Below are 13,198 nucleotides of genomic sequence, written 5' to 3'. Positions count from 1 at the left end.
ACACATATGATTCAGAATTTTGAAAGAAATGAATTTTTAGTAGTTATAAAACTGACCATGTGGTCTAACTGTAGGTAACTGACCAACATGAATAATGTTATTTTTAAACCAGCTGTCACGGAAAACAGAACAGAGAGGCTCGGATCCTGGATTGCAACCCCACAAAAGGTTTATTGATACGCAGGTTTCGAGTCGACAGCCATACCAATTGACCCACCCGAAACGTGGGTCCCACTCGTCTCCGACGATCCGCCTGGTGTTTTCTCCTCGAGGCCTCCTTCGTCAATGCCTGTTGTATCCGTTGCCAGGCCCGCCGACTCTCCTGGTACCAATTCTCTACCCTCGGTACTGGTCCCTCCAGGGAGTCCCATGGAAAGAGCTTGGGTTGATATCCTAAGACGCATTGGAAGGGCGAGACGCGCGTAATGGGACTCACCCGAGCGTTGAGGGCATACTCCACCCATACCAGGTGCGTCGTCCATCCGGAGGGGTCGGATCAACACAACAGGCGGAGGGTCTTGGCTACCTCCTGGTTGGTTCTTTCGGCCAGACCATTCGACTGGGGGTGGTAAGTGGACGAGAGGCTGAGGGTGATTCGAAGCTTACGGCACATCTCCTTAAATACCCGGGAGTTGAACTGAGGTCCCCGGTCGCTGACAATGTCCTCTGGTAAGCCGTAATACCGAAATAACCCCTTTATGAGGATCTCGGCTACCTCCGTAGCCGAGGGCAGTTTGGGGAGCGCCACCAGTCGACACATTTTTGAGAACCGATCCACGACGGTCAGGATGGTAGTTTTCCCAGCTGACCGGGGGAGATCTGTAATGAATTCCATGGCTACGTGGGACCAAGGCCGTGCAGGGGTAGGTAAGGGCTGTAGCAGACCTGCGGGAGCTTGAGGCGGTGTCTTAGCCTGGGCACACTCAGGGCAGGATTTCACGTACTCCTGCACTTGCCGTCTCCAGCCCGGCCACCAGTATCGGCGGGAGACCAAGTGGAGAGTCGCGGCTGCCCCTGGGTGGCCCGTCCCTCGGTGGGAGTGGATCCAACTCAGTAGCGGTCCACGGTACCTCCGCGCGACGTATTGGATCCCCTCAGGACAGCCTGGTGGAGGGCTCTTGCCCTCATTCTCGAGTCGGATGTTCTCCTCCAGGTCCCAGGTAATGGTTGACATGAAACATGTGGGGCTAAGAATGGGGTCAACCCGTTCGGTACAAATGGGTGACTCAAACTGTCGGGAAAGCGCATCGGCCTTCACGTTTCGACTCCCCGGGAGGTAACGTACCTGGAACTCGAACCGGGCGAACCACTGGGCCCAGCGCACTTGGCGTGCGGAAAGGCGCTTGGCCGACTGGAGGTACTCCAGGTTGCGGTGGTCCGTGAACACCGTGAAGGGATGGCGAGCTCCCTCCAGCCAATGCCTCCATTCCTCTAAGGCCAGGCGGATGGCGAGAAGTTCCCTCTCTCCCACTGGGTAGTTATGCTCAGCAGCAGTTAACTTCTTGGAGTAGTAGGCACAGGGGTGTCGTCTCCCGGTCTGGGGATTTCTCTGAAGCAGGACTGCCCCGACCCCAGCTTCGGAGGCGTCCACCTTTACTTCAAAAGGAAGATCAGGCTGGGGTTGGGCCAGGACAGGGGCCGAGCAGAAAGCCCTCTTCAGTTTTACGAAGGCGGCCTCCGCCTCGGGGGGGCAGGCTAGCCGAGCTGTAGTACCTCGAGTTAACGTAGTGAGGGGCGCCGCAACCTGGCTAAAGTTACGGATGAACCGTCGGTAAAAATTGGCAAACCCCAGGAACCGCTGTAGCTCCTTAAGGTTACGGGGTCTGAGCCAGTCACGAATGGCGGCCACCTTCCTCTGCTCCATGGCCACGGTTCCCTGACCGAGGACGTAGCCGAGGAAATGGATCCGGGTTTGGTTGAACTCACATTTCTCTACCTTGGCATAGAGGTGATGCTCCCTTAGCCGTTCTAGGACTTGGCGGACCTGCTGGACATGGGACTGCTCATCAGGGGAGTAAATCAGAATATCGTCAATGTACACCATTACACAACGGCCGATGAGGTCCCGGAATACCTGATTCATGAAGGATTGGAATATAGAGGGACTGTTGGCTAGGCCATAAGGCATCACGCAGTATTCATACTGCCCCCTACTGGTGACGAATGACGTCTTCCACTCATCCCCCTCCTTAATCCGAATTAAGTTGTACGCGCTGCGGAGGTCGAGCTTGGTGTAGAAGCGAGCCTCTCTTAGCTGTTCAAGGGATGAAGAGATTAAGGGTAGCGGTTCTCTCCGTCTAACAGAGATGGCATTTAACCCCCGGTAATCTATACTGGGCCGGAGGCCTCCGTCCTTCTTCTTGACAAAGAAGAAGCCGGCCGTAATGGGAGAAGTGGAGGGACGGATTATTCCCTGTTTGAGGCTCTCCTGGATGTAGCTCTCCAGCGATCTCTCCTCCTGCAGGGAGATAGGGTATAACCTCCCCTTGGGGTGCTTGGCCCCTTCCTGGATCTCAATTGAGCAATCACAGTCACGGTGGGGAGGCAGGGTGAAGGCCCCTGCTTTACTGAATACATCCCCAAAGTCCTGATACTCCTCCGGAAGTCGGATAGGTTCCTCCGACCCGGGGCTCTCCACACTGGAGGTTCGACATGGCACAGACATACAGGAGGATAAACACGCGGCGGACCAGTGGGTTAGCTCACTCGTTCTCCAATCTAGGCGTGGATTGTGTTGCAATAACCAGGGGTACCCCAGGATTATTGGGTCCTTCGCCTGGGGTTAGGACGTACATTTCTATCTCCTCCCTGTGAAGGACGCCGACGCTGAGAGAGAAGGGGTGTGTGCGGAAGCGAACTGTTCCCTCTCTCATCCTCTCACCCGTTACCCCCAGTACCGAAAGGGGCCTGGCGAGTTTCCTCCAAGGCAGTCCCAACTGGTTTGCGAGTGTGTGGTTAATAAAATTCCCCGCCGCCCCACAGTCGATCAGCGCATGGATAAGGACCCTCCTTCCCTTGGCAGATATAATCACCGGGATCGTGAGTTGTCGGCGTGTGGGCGACACGATCGGCGGATCACCTACCCGAGGGGTTTCCTCCTCCTGCCGTGGACGCAGAGGGTAGGTTCAGAGTAGGTGTCCGGCCTCGCCGCAGTAGAGACACAGCCCTCCTTGAGATCTTCTGCGTCGTTCTGCAGCGGAAAGAGGCGATCTTCCCAGCTGCATTGGCTCAGCAGCTTCGGGAGTGGGACTCGGGGTGTTTCGGCGAGCTTCGGACTGGATGCGGCGGTGTCGGCAATCGCGCACGGTGTTATCTAGACGTACAGCCAGCTGAACGAACTCGTCAAATGACATCGCCTCTCCCCGAGACGCGAGTTCGTCCTGGAGATCTTGGTTTAAGCCGCGGCGAAAGATGGTCAGAAGGGTGTCGTCAGTCCACGCGAGTCCTGCGGCGATCGTGCGGAACTCTAGAGAAAAATCGGCAGCGGAGCGGTTCCCCTGGCGGCAATCCAGGAGCCGATCGCCAGGACGGCGTCCCACCGCTGGGTGGTCGAAGACCTCCACCAGTGCATGGTGAAAGTCTCGGGTGGAATCTAGGATGGGACTCTGGTTGGCCCACATAGCGGTTGCCCAGTCACATGCACGTCCGGTGAGGAGAGAGATGACGAATCTCACTTCCGCTCCCTGTGTGAGGAACATCTCGGGATGCTCCTCCACATAGATGCCACATTGCATCAGGAATCCCCGACACTGATCGGGGTTGCCGTCATATCTCTTGGGTACGGCGACTGGAGTGGTGGCTCCCCGATGAGGCGGCGACTCAGGAGCTGTTCCACAGCGGACAGGCGGTCTTCCAGAGTCGTGTGGGTCGCAGGATCCATTGGGATACGGCGAAGTATTCTGTCACGGAAAACAGAACAGAGAGGCTCGGATCCTGGATTGCAACCCCACAAAAGGTTTATTGGTACTCGCCCAACTACAGCACCGAAAGGGACAGGCAGAAAGCAAGGTCGAGGGACAGGCGGAATGGTCGAAAGCCGGAAGGTCAGTTTTACACGTAGGCACGGGACACGACCACACGGGGAGGTGGGGACGAGACGTGCCGGGCTCGGCAGGAAGGGCAGGTCAGGTACGGGAACGGGTCTGGAGAGGGAAGGAAAAACAGGTAAGGTACACACACTGGGCAAACAGATTAGGTCAGGAGCAAGGGTAAGACGATAGACTAGATAGATAGACTGTTCCAGATAAAATATTTATGGGGTGAGAAATTCTGATGAAAGGTGAGAGACCAGGAAAAAAGCACCTGTCTGTGAAAGCTGGATAATTTAATGGGGATCTTTGAGACAACATAGTTCCAGACAAAATAATATATTTAGAGAAAATATAGGAGGGGATAGCATTCCGAATAGAACTGGGATTGTTAAGATAATGCCTCAGCCAATTTATCTTGAAAATATTGTTTAAGGTTGTAAATTCAAGAAAATTTAGGCTGCCATGTTCTACAGTATTCATTCTCATCCTCCTGGATCTGAGCGCAGCCACAATACTCTTCTGAATAGATTATCATCCATTGGCATCATTCATACTCCCCTTGCTTGGTTCACCTCATATCTCTCAGTTTATCCAACTCAAATCTCATTCCTCATGTTCATTTCCTGTTTCAGCTGGTGTTCCCCACGGTTCAGTATTGGGGCCCCTTTCACTGTTACACTGATGACACCCAACTCTATATCTCCTCCAAACCTAGCTGCTCCTTTCCACCCTCTTCCCTCTCAGACTGTCTATTGGAGATTAAATCATGGTTCTCCTATAACTTTCTCAAAGTCAATAGCAATAAAACTGAAGTTCTACTTGTTGGTACAACTTCCACTCTAAATCCCAGTTTCTCCATCAATATTGATAATTCCGCTATCCACCCCTCCACCCAGGTTAAGAGTCTGGGCATCATCCTTGATAGTACTCTCTCAATTCAGTCACACATTAATCATATCACCCAGTCCGCATACTTCCATCTATGCAACATAAACTAACTCCATCCCTTCCTCACTCCCCATGCTGCCACCATCCTTGTCCATAGCCTCGTCACTTCTAGGATTGACTGTTGTAACTGTCTTCTTTTTGGTATTTATTTAATACTTTGTAGAAAAGCCTTTGTTGGTGATTACAGCTTCTAGACGCCTCTTGTATGGAGAGACCAGTTGTCTGCATCACTCAGGAGTCATGGGATTTAGGTCAGGTGATTGACTGGGCCATTCTAGCAACTTGATTTTCTTTCTTTAAAACAAATTCATTGTTTCCTTGGCCTTGTGTTTGGGATCATTGTCTTGCTGAAATGTCCACCCTCTTTTCATTTTCAGCTTTCTGGTATATGGCAGCAGATTTTTATTCAGAATGTCACGGTACATTTCTCCATTCATCCTACCTTCAATAATATGAAGTCTGCCAGTACCCCTTGCTGAAAAGCAGCCCCAAACTATGATGCTTCCACCCCCAAACTTAACAGTTGGTATGGTGTTCTTGGGGTGGTGGGCAGTACCATTTCTTCTCCAAACATGGTGTGTAGAATGACAGCCAAAAAGTTCAATTTTGCTTTCATCTGACCATACTATAGTCTCCCAGTAATCCACAGGCTTCTCCAAATGCTGTTTCGCAAACTTTAACCGAGCCTCAACATGCTTTTTGTTCAGTCTTACTTGGTGAGCGTGTATGGATGCCATGGCGGTTCAGTGCATTGCTTATAGTTTTCTTTGAAACAACAATACCTGCTGATGCAAGGTCTCCCTGAAGTTCTGCCTGAGTTGTTCTTGGCTCTTGGAGAACTCTCCTGATTATTCTTTGGACTCCTCCGACAGAGATCTCACGTGGAGCACATGATCGTTGCCGATTTATGGTGAACTGATGTTCTTTCCATTTCCGGATAATGGCCCCCACAGTGCTCACAGGGACATTCAGCATTCTGGAAATGCGCCTATAACCATTCCCATCAGAATGCTTTTCAACGATAAGATTAAGACGATCTTGGGAGAGTTCTTTGCTCTTACCCATCATGAAGCCTTATCTGTGCGCCTCCTGGGTAATGAGAAGCCTTTATAGGCCATCAAGTAGGACTTAAGCAGCTGATATCAATTAGTACTGATAGGGGGCAGGGTTTCTCTCTCAATACTGACAGATTTCAGGTGATCTCCTGGCTTTTTATGTCATTTTGCAGCTTGTTATCTTCATGTGTTCAATACCCTGTCATTTTACTTTATTTATTATGACTCAACTTGTATACTTAAATGTTCCAATTTCTTTGTATGAATTCAATATTTGGCTTGATGGCAACATCTGGTGGAAATTTTGTGTCATTAACCCACTTAGAATTCCCCTTACTGATAAAAATGCTGATGTGTCAAATACTTATTTTCCCCGCTGTATCACCCCAGTTCTACAACAGCTTCACTGGTTACCCATAGAAACTAGAATAGTATTTAAAATTCTAGTTCTTACTTTCAAATGCATTTACAATCTTACCTCTCCCTATCTATGTGGCCTGCTTCACATCGCCACTCCATCCTGATCTCTCAGATCTTCATCTGCCACCAATTTTATTGTTCCCTCTGCCCGCCTCATCACCATGGGAAACAGAGCTTTCAGTCGCTCTGCTCCCCGGCTCTGGAACTCACTGCCGCCCGTTATCAGAAATATTGACTCTTTTCCACTATTTAAGTCAAAACTCGAAACCCATCTGTTTAAATTGGCTTACTCGCTTTAACCCAATTGTTGTCTGGTTATGTAAATAACTCTTTTTAATTATTTGTTTTTATTGTTTGTCTTTTATGGGCTATGTAAGATGACCTTGGGTTTTAGAAAGGCGCCCACAAATTCATCCATCCATCCATTTTCCAAACCGTTTATCCTACTGGGTCGCTGGGGGTGCGGAGCCTATCCCGGAAGCAATGGGCACGAGGCAGGGAACAACCAAGGATGGGGGGCCAGCCCATCGCAGGGCACACTCACACACCATTCACTTGCACACGCACACCTACGGGCGATTTAGCAACTGCGCCCACAAATAAAATACATTATTATTATTTATTAATAATAACAATAAAAATAATACAGATTGTGTAATGTAATGGACTTTTTTTTGTAGTCCAATAACATTCTTTTTTTGAGCATAGAATCATCAACATACAAATAGAGGGCTGCATAACACATTAATTTTAAGAGGTACAAATTTGACATGTTGATTCAGAGGGTTATTACCCCAATGGCATTCTATATTGTGCAGATGTGAGCACGTGGTTTATGTCTTTACTACATTGTAATTTTTATTATTTTAGACTGTACTCTTTTTACTTATGAAAAAAGATTACCATAGCCTAGGTAGGTAGTAGGTCAGTGTTTCTTAACCGGGTCTTTGGGAACCCCCTGATAATTCAAATATTTGCTCCTTCCCAGCTTCTGGGAGGGACCAAAAATGTGTACTGTCTGGTGGGGGTCTGGGAGAGAGAAACATTTTTAACTAAATCATGGGGAAATTAAAGGCTAAAAATAATAAATCAATTCTTAATTGCAGAGAGCATTTGTTACCATCATAAAAAAGACAAAAATGCACCACTGCTTGGATTACAATGTCACATAGCTTGTCAATGTGTAAGCGTGTCATGGTGGGGCATCATGTGCACCCGTCAATCTCAATGAGCCACTAACATGCTGTGTTTAACTAAGTCAGGCCAGGAGTTTCTTAGTGTTTTTTGTGTGAATTGTGTTTAAAAAATGTTATTACTTTACATTATTTCCTCATTAAATGCATTGTAATAGCTAATAGTTATTCTGTTGTCCTCTACATGAAGCTTATCATATTATTAGTGGGCTTTCGCTATTTTAATATTTTTATTACTATTGTATGATACAATATGAATAGCCTAAATAAATTAATAATGTAATATGCAACTGAATGGTTCCAATTATGTAAGTTGTTATTGGGGGCATTTGGGAAATATACCTCAACATGGTTCAAACCACTATGGTACAACCAAGTCATGACAGCTTTGGCAAACCATTGTACTTCAGATGTTAGGTAGTTTAACGATGCATTGCACATGTTAGTTCAATGCTAACATCTGTCACTGTATAGCAGGGGTCTCCAACTCCGGTCCTGGAGGGCTACCGTCCAGTAGGTTTTCTATCCTACCTGGCTTCTTATGAGCCACACCTGTTCTCAGGTAAATATCAGGAACAGGTGTGGCTCATCAGAAACCAAGTGGGACAGAAAACCTATAGGACGGTAGCCCTCCAGGACCAGAGTTGGAGACCCCTGCTGTAAAGGGTTGCAGAGTCCTGCTTCCTAGAAACTGAGATTTCCCAAATGGAGGTGAATGTATTGTGTTCTAAGACAAACAATGAAATTTGGCTGGGGCATAAACTCTCCCCTTTTCTTAACTGTTCTTAAATGTTGTGCCCCCGTAAAATAACTGCCACCCACATCATCCCTCTAACTTCAACTGCTAACATTTTAAAGTTTCATTGGACAAGTGTCTGCTAATCTGTTATATTTGTCACTGTGCTTTCAAACATGAAGATATATATCAATTATTACACCCACGCAACATCATTAGAACATCATAACTTCTAAAGCATTTTCTAAGGTGATAGGTATTATCTAAAGTCTTTAAAATTCAAATATGTTTCATAAAGATGCGGTGTACTGGTGGTAATGGCCAACTTGGAAAAAATTGAAGCATCTTTGCATTAATGTTTATGTTAAACAGTTTTTTCTTGGTATGGGGCAATTATGATTTGTGGAATACAAATTTAGCTATTTTAGTATTGTAATGGCAGTGAAGGATTCAGACAAATGAGAATTTCATTGCACTATGTACACATCACAAAAGAAGTTTGAAACATCTATTATTGAGAAGGTGGTTGGGAAGTATGTCCCTTCTGTTCCTTTAATATGCTTTAATGTTTTTTTGAAACACCATTCTTCAGCTAGAAGAAATATTTGAAATCTGTTTTCAAATAGCCTGTGATATATGTTCTTTTGTTTGCACAGAATGAGCTTGCAGTTTATGAACTGGTACACAATTTTGTGGAAGTACTGGATAAGTATTTCAGCCGTGTGGTAAGTTCTACATTTTTTCCCCACTGGGCTTTTCTGTGAAAGACATTAGACTATCCTGTAATTATCCTACTTTGGAGCAATTAATCCTACAGACATGGTGCCAGTTCATAAAACTAAAATCACTTAACTTTCAGATTAGAGTTTGAATATAAGCTTATTGTTCAGCAGTTTATGTATAGTATAATTTCATTGTGGATACTAAGAAAATCAAGGAACAAGCTCTGCAAAGACAGTATGTATGAAGCTGGGCAAGACAAAAACCTTTAGGAATATGTTATAGGCCACATCTTTCATGTTCAGTTTGGACATGCAGAAAAAGTTAGACTGATTTTATTCAGTAGCACAACTTTTTGTCAGACAATAACATTCTAATGAAAAGGCAGTGTTGATGGAAGTTTCAAAATATATATTTTAATATACTTCACAAGAAGTTGTCAGACTGGAAGCAATTACCTGTCAATTTCAAAGGTTCAAGCTCTACTTGGGCAATTCATCCATCATGCTGCATCTCGTACAGTTCCTACACATGTAAAATTGATGCTGCTATTAAGTAAATAAATCTAGATGACAAACTGATGTAGCAGTTGTGCAGAATGACCTAGATGAAATTATGGCTTCTTGTACTACATTTGCGTACTTCAAGTATTATGTCTGAGTTAATCTAGAATACTGTGAATCTTGCACCTCTTGAAATTGTGGCTTAAAAGTTTGTCATAAATATTAAAAGCTTATTGTCACACAAAGGAAAGTGGGGCATGAGCTAAGTATACAAAGTCTTGATATCAACCCTGAATAATGACTTCTGCACAGAGTCATGAACATGATTAAAGAATATAAATACAAGCTAGTTCCAGTCTAATTTAAATCAGGACAAAAACCTTGAAAGGCTCATGAAGGTTTAACTGAACATTCAGCTGAATATTCTCTTTAATACTGCATACAATTTTACATTAAAAATCCAAACATGAAGGATGATCTTGTGTGTCAGTGTTAAGGTCTAACGGATTTAAATGTTTTCTCCCCTCCAGAGTGAGCTGGATGTATCCTTTACAAAACAAGTGAAACCAAGCAAATGATTGTTTATATTTTATCATGTTTAACACTTTCCTAAAGAATAGAATAAAATTCTAATATTACTGCAAATGTTTTGAGGGAATGCTTCTGGCTGTGACTAGTCTTAACTTTAGGTTCATCAGATCATGTTCAACCTGGAGAAAGTACATATCATCCTGGATGAGATGATTCTGAATGGACACATTGTGGAGACCAATAAGACCAGCATCCTCACGCCATTACTGGTTCTGGATAAGGTGGCAGAGACTTAGCATGAGTGCTGAAGTGCAAAGTTATTTGCTTGGCTACTTGGCTAGATATATTCATCTGGAAATAAATAAAATTGAGAAATAACCTTTGTTGGTTCATAATTCCAAACATAGTTTTCTGGCTTATTAACAAGACAACAGGATTGATACTGCAAACATTTTAATGATTATTTTTGGAGCATACACACTTCAAAATATTGTTTTTTAAATTCAAACTGCAACGAGTTAAATAAGTGTTTATAATATACAAAGAAAATACAAGGGAAAGCTTAGCTTGCTTTTTCATTTTTTTTTTTAAATGTGCCTAGCACCCAGAACCAGTGTTTTGTTGTATAGCTTTATTGTAAAATTACACAAATGCACTCAAGGTTTAACTTCATCGCAGGGCAGTAAATCAATCAAAATGTACTCACACGGAAACAAAAGCAAAAAGGAGGTTATGCTGGTAAGGTACAGAGAAAATAAACCTAATATTCAAACAGTGCAGGCACTAGTAAAACTTGATGAGGAAATGCCCAAACACTCTAGTTATAGCTCTACAGAAGCAGGTGCCTGACATCCACCAGCAACCCCATGTCACTGAGGAAAGTAATGGAACAAGCTGCCGGTGTTCAACCCAGAGAACTATGTGGAACTTTGCAAAGATGTTCACATCCAGGGGATAAAAGCATAACGCTAGAAAAAACAAAGGGACCGCCCTGGCTTCCAGTCACTCAAGCCCTTGAAGCAGCACAGAGTGCACGGGGACATGGTTTGGTGATGAAGGTGGCATGATGTGTTGCTCCACTTGCTCTTCATCAGTAGCTAGTAGAGTTACCATGGAACTGTTTTCTAAAAGCTCTGAGAAAGAAATGGGGGAGCAGATAGGAAGTCTGGAGGACAGCTTTTTTCTGCAACAAAACACTATAGGCTTCACCATTTTGAAGGAGGGTCAGTCATGTGCGTAGATGCTCAGTTCAGATGAAAACCCTTTTCCATAGTGGCAGCGAGGAGACGCTCCCTCATGATCTCTTCAGATGAATACTCAGGTAGTTTCAGGTAGTGCACACATGTGTTCACCGACGGGTAGCTAGCATCTGTTGCGTCCACCTGTTTAGAGAGAGACCACATTTTGTTTTCCCAGTATAATTATTTAAAAATAAAATTCCCAAAAGCAGTAATGCTATACAGAAAGCAATCTTAAGATTTGTTTTCTTGCTCATTTCTAAGATTGGATGTCTCCTCCCAATTCCATCTATGGTATATTTCTTCTTGTTGCACATGTAATTGTTACTTGGCTTTTAAATTACACACTTAATGTCATCTTGAAGTACAACAGAGTTTAAGTTCCATTTATCTGCAGTAATAAATGTCATTACCTAGCAAACACACTGGTCAGGGGTATCTAAGGTGCCTTGGATCAAAGAATTCATTCATACCTTCCGAACAATAGTGAGCCGGGGGTGTAGATTTGCAAGACCACCAGGGGGCAGAGTGGAGCAGCCTGTAGTAAACTGGAGGAATGCTTTTCTCTCATCTGAAGACATGCCGCAGAGTACACGCACAAAACGCAGGAACCCAGGGCTGTTGAAAGGCAATTTCAGCATTTGTTACAATGATGAAAAGCTGGGTATAGACATCACTATAGAAGTACAACTAGTACATATAAGTCTCACTGCATCTTTGAGACAGAAATTTAAACAGACTCACCCAGCTCATACAGAATCACTAACATTACATTTGTTCTACTACAATAATTTGAGCAGGTGTTGCATTAAAGTGGATTCATGCAATGGTTCCCAAACTTTTGTCTGGAAAAAAAAAACTGTGATCCCTCTCTTTCCCAACCCACTGATCTAACAGCAGATGCTCTATTTCATGGGTGTCAAAGTCCGGTCCTGGAGGACCGGAGCTCTACACATTTTTGGGTTTCCCCTCATTTAACACACCTGATTCAACTCCTTGAGGTAATTACCATGTTGCTCTTGAGTTGAATCATTTGTGGCGGAATATGGGAAAACTATGCTACACAGGGCACCGGCCCTCAGGACTGTAGTTTGACACCCCTGCCCTATTTGAATTTCAGGCATAGTGAACTATTTTCCCCCTAGGTCCAAATTCCACAAGATATTTGGGGGGGGGGGGGGGGGGGGCAATAAAATTTGCTGACTGGGGTGTATCCCTCATGATTAAAGGGGTGTTGACACAAAAATGATTAAAAGACTCCCAGTCTCACTGGACTAGAGGATATAATATATTATGTTTCCTTGAACAAATCAAGGCCACTGATATGAACATTCTACATACCTGTCTCGGGTGTAACCCAACTTAGGTTCAGTATAGTTTACGACATCTTCAAAGGTCCATGAAGGGGACTGATTCCCACACAGGATCATCTGCACTTCCTTGTGACTGAAGGAGCTCAGTTTTTCCATGGGGAACACACGATTAAAGCCATCTTCCAAGAGAAAATTATGCACATTATACCCCACAGGCAAAGTGATACTATGCATGCAACTTATTACATCAACAGTTCAGCTGCAAATAAAGGTATATTCATAAACTTCAGTGCACACATAAAGACTACTGTGTGTGTAATGGAAAGCAGACTACACCAGACTGACCTCTGAAAGCTTCCATTTGTTTTTGGATCCCAGTGTGCATGCAGAAGTCAAACATGAGCTCCACATACTCCTCTGCATTCTCCATGGTCACCATCTGGAATAGACACACATAAGGAGTTTTGGACTACAGAAGAAAACTCCATACTTTTGATCAGAATTGGTACT

At 44.7% G+C, this 13,198-nt stretch overlaps 2 protein-coding genes across 2 annotated transcripts in view; one reads left to right on the top strand and one right to left on the bottom strand.

Moving 5' to 3' along the window:
* The window catches only part of ap4s1 (adaptor related protein complex 4 subunit sigma 1), a 29,999-nt gene extending 19,484 nt beyond the window's left edge, over positions 1-10,515 (top strand). Inside the window, exons 4-5 of the mRNA XM_048974967.1 lie at positions 9,040-9,108; positions 10,137-10,515. Coding sequence (XP_048830924.1) covers positions 9,040-9,108; positions 10,137-10,184 — 117 coding nt within the window. The 3' untranslated portion in view covers positions 10,185-10,515. The remainder of the gene's footprint in view (positions 1-9,039; positions 9,109-10,136) is intronic.
* A 58-nt stretch (positions 10,516-10,573) lies between these two features.
* Positions 10,574-13,198, bottom strand: part of hectd1 (HECT domain containing 1) — a 57,814-nt gene continuing 55,189 nt past the window's right edge. Inside the window, 4 exon segments of the mRNA XM_048974904.1 lie at positions 10,574-11,519; positions 11,849-11,993; positions 12,717-12,867; positions 13,034-13,127. Coding sequence (XP_048830861.1) covers positions 11,382-11,519; positions 11,849-11,993; positions 12,717-12,867; positions 13,034-13,127 — 528 coding nt within the window. The 3' untranslated portion in view covers positions 10,574-11,381.

The sequence above is a fragment of the Brienomyrus brachyistius genome, chromosome 14, assembly GCF_023856365.1.
Source record: "Brienomyrus brachyistius isolate T26 chromosome 14, BBRACH_0.4, whole genome shotgun sequence".
Lineage (NCBI taxonomy): Eukaryota > Metazoa > Chordata > Actinopteri > Osteoglossiformes > Mormyridae > Brienomyrus > Brienomyrus brachyistius.
Note: the sequence above shows the minus strand (reverse complement) of the source record. Positions and strands in the feature narration are given on the sequence as shown.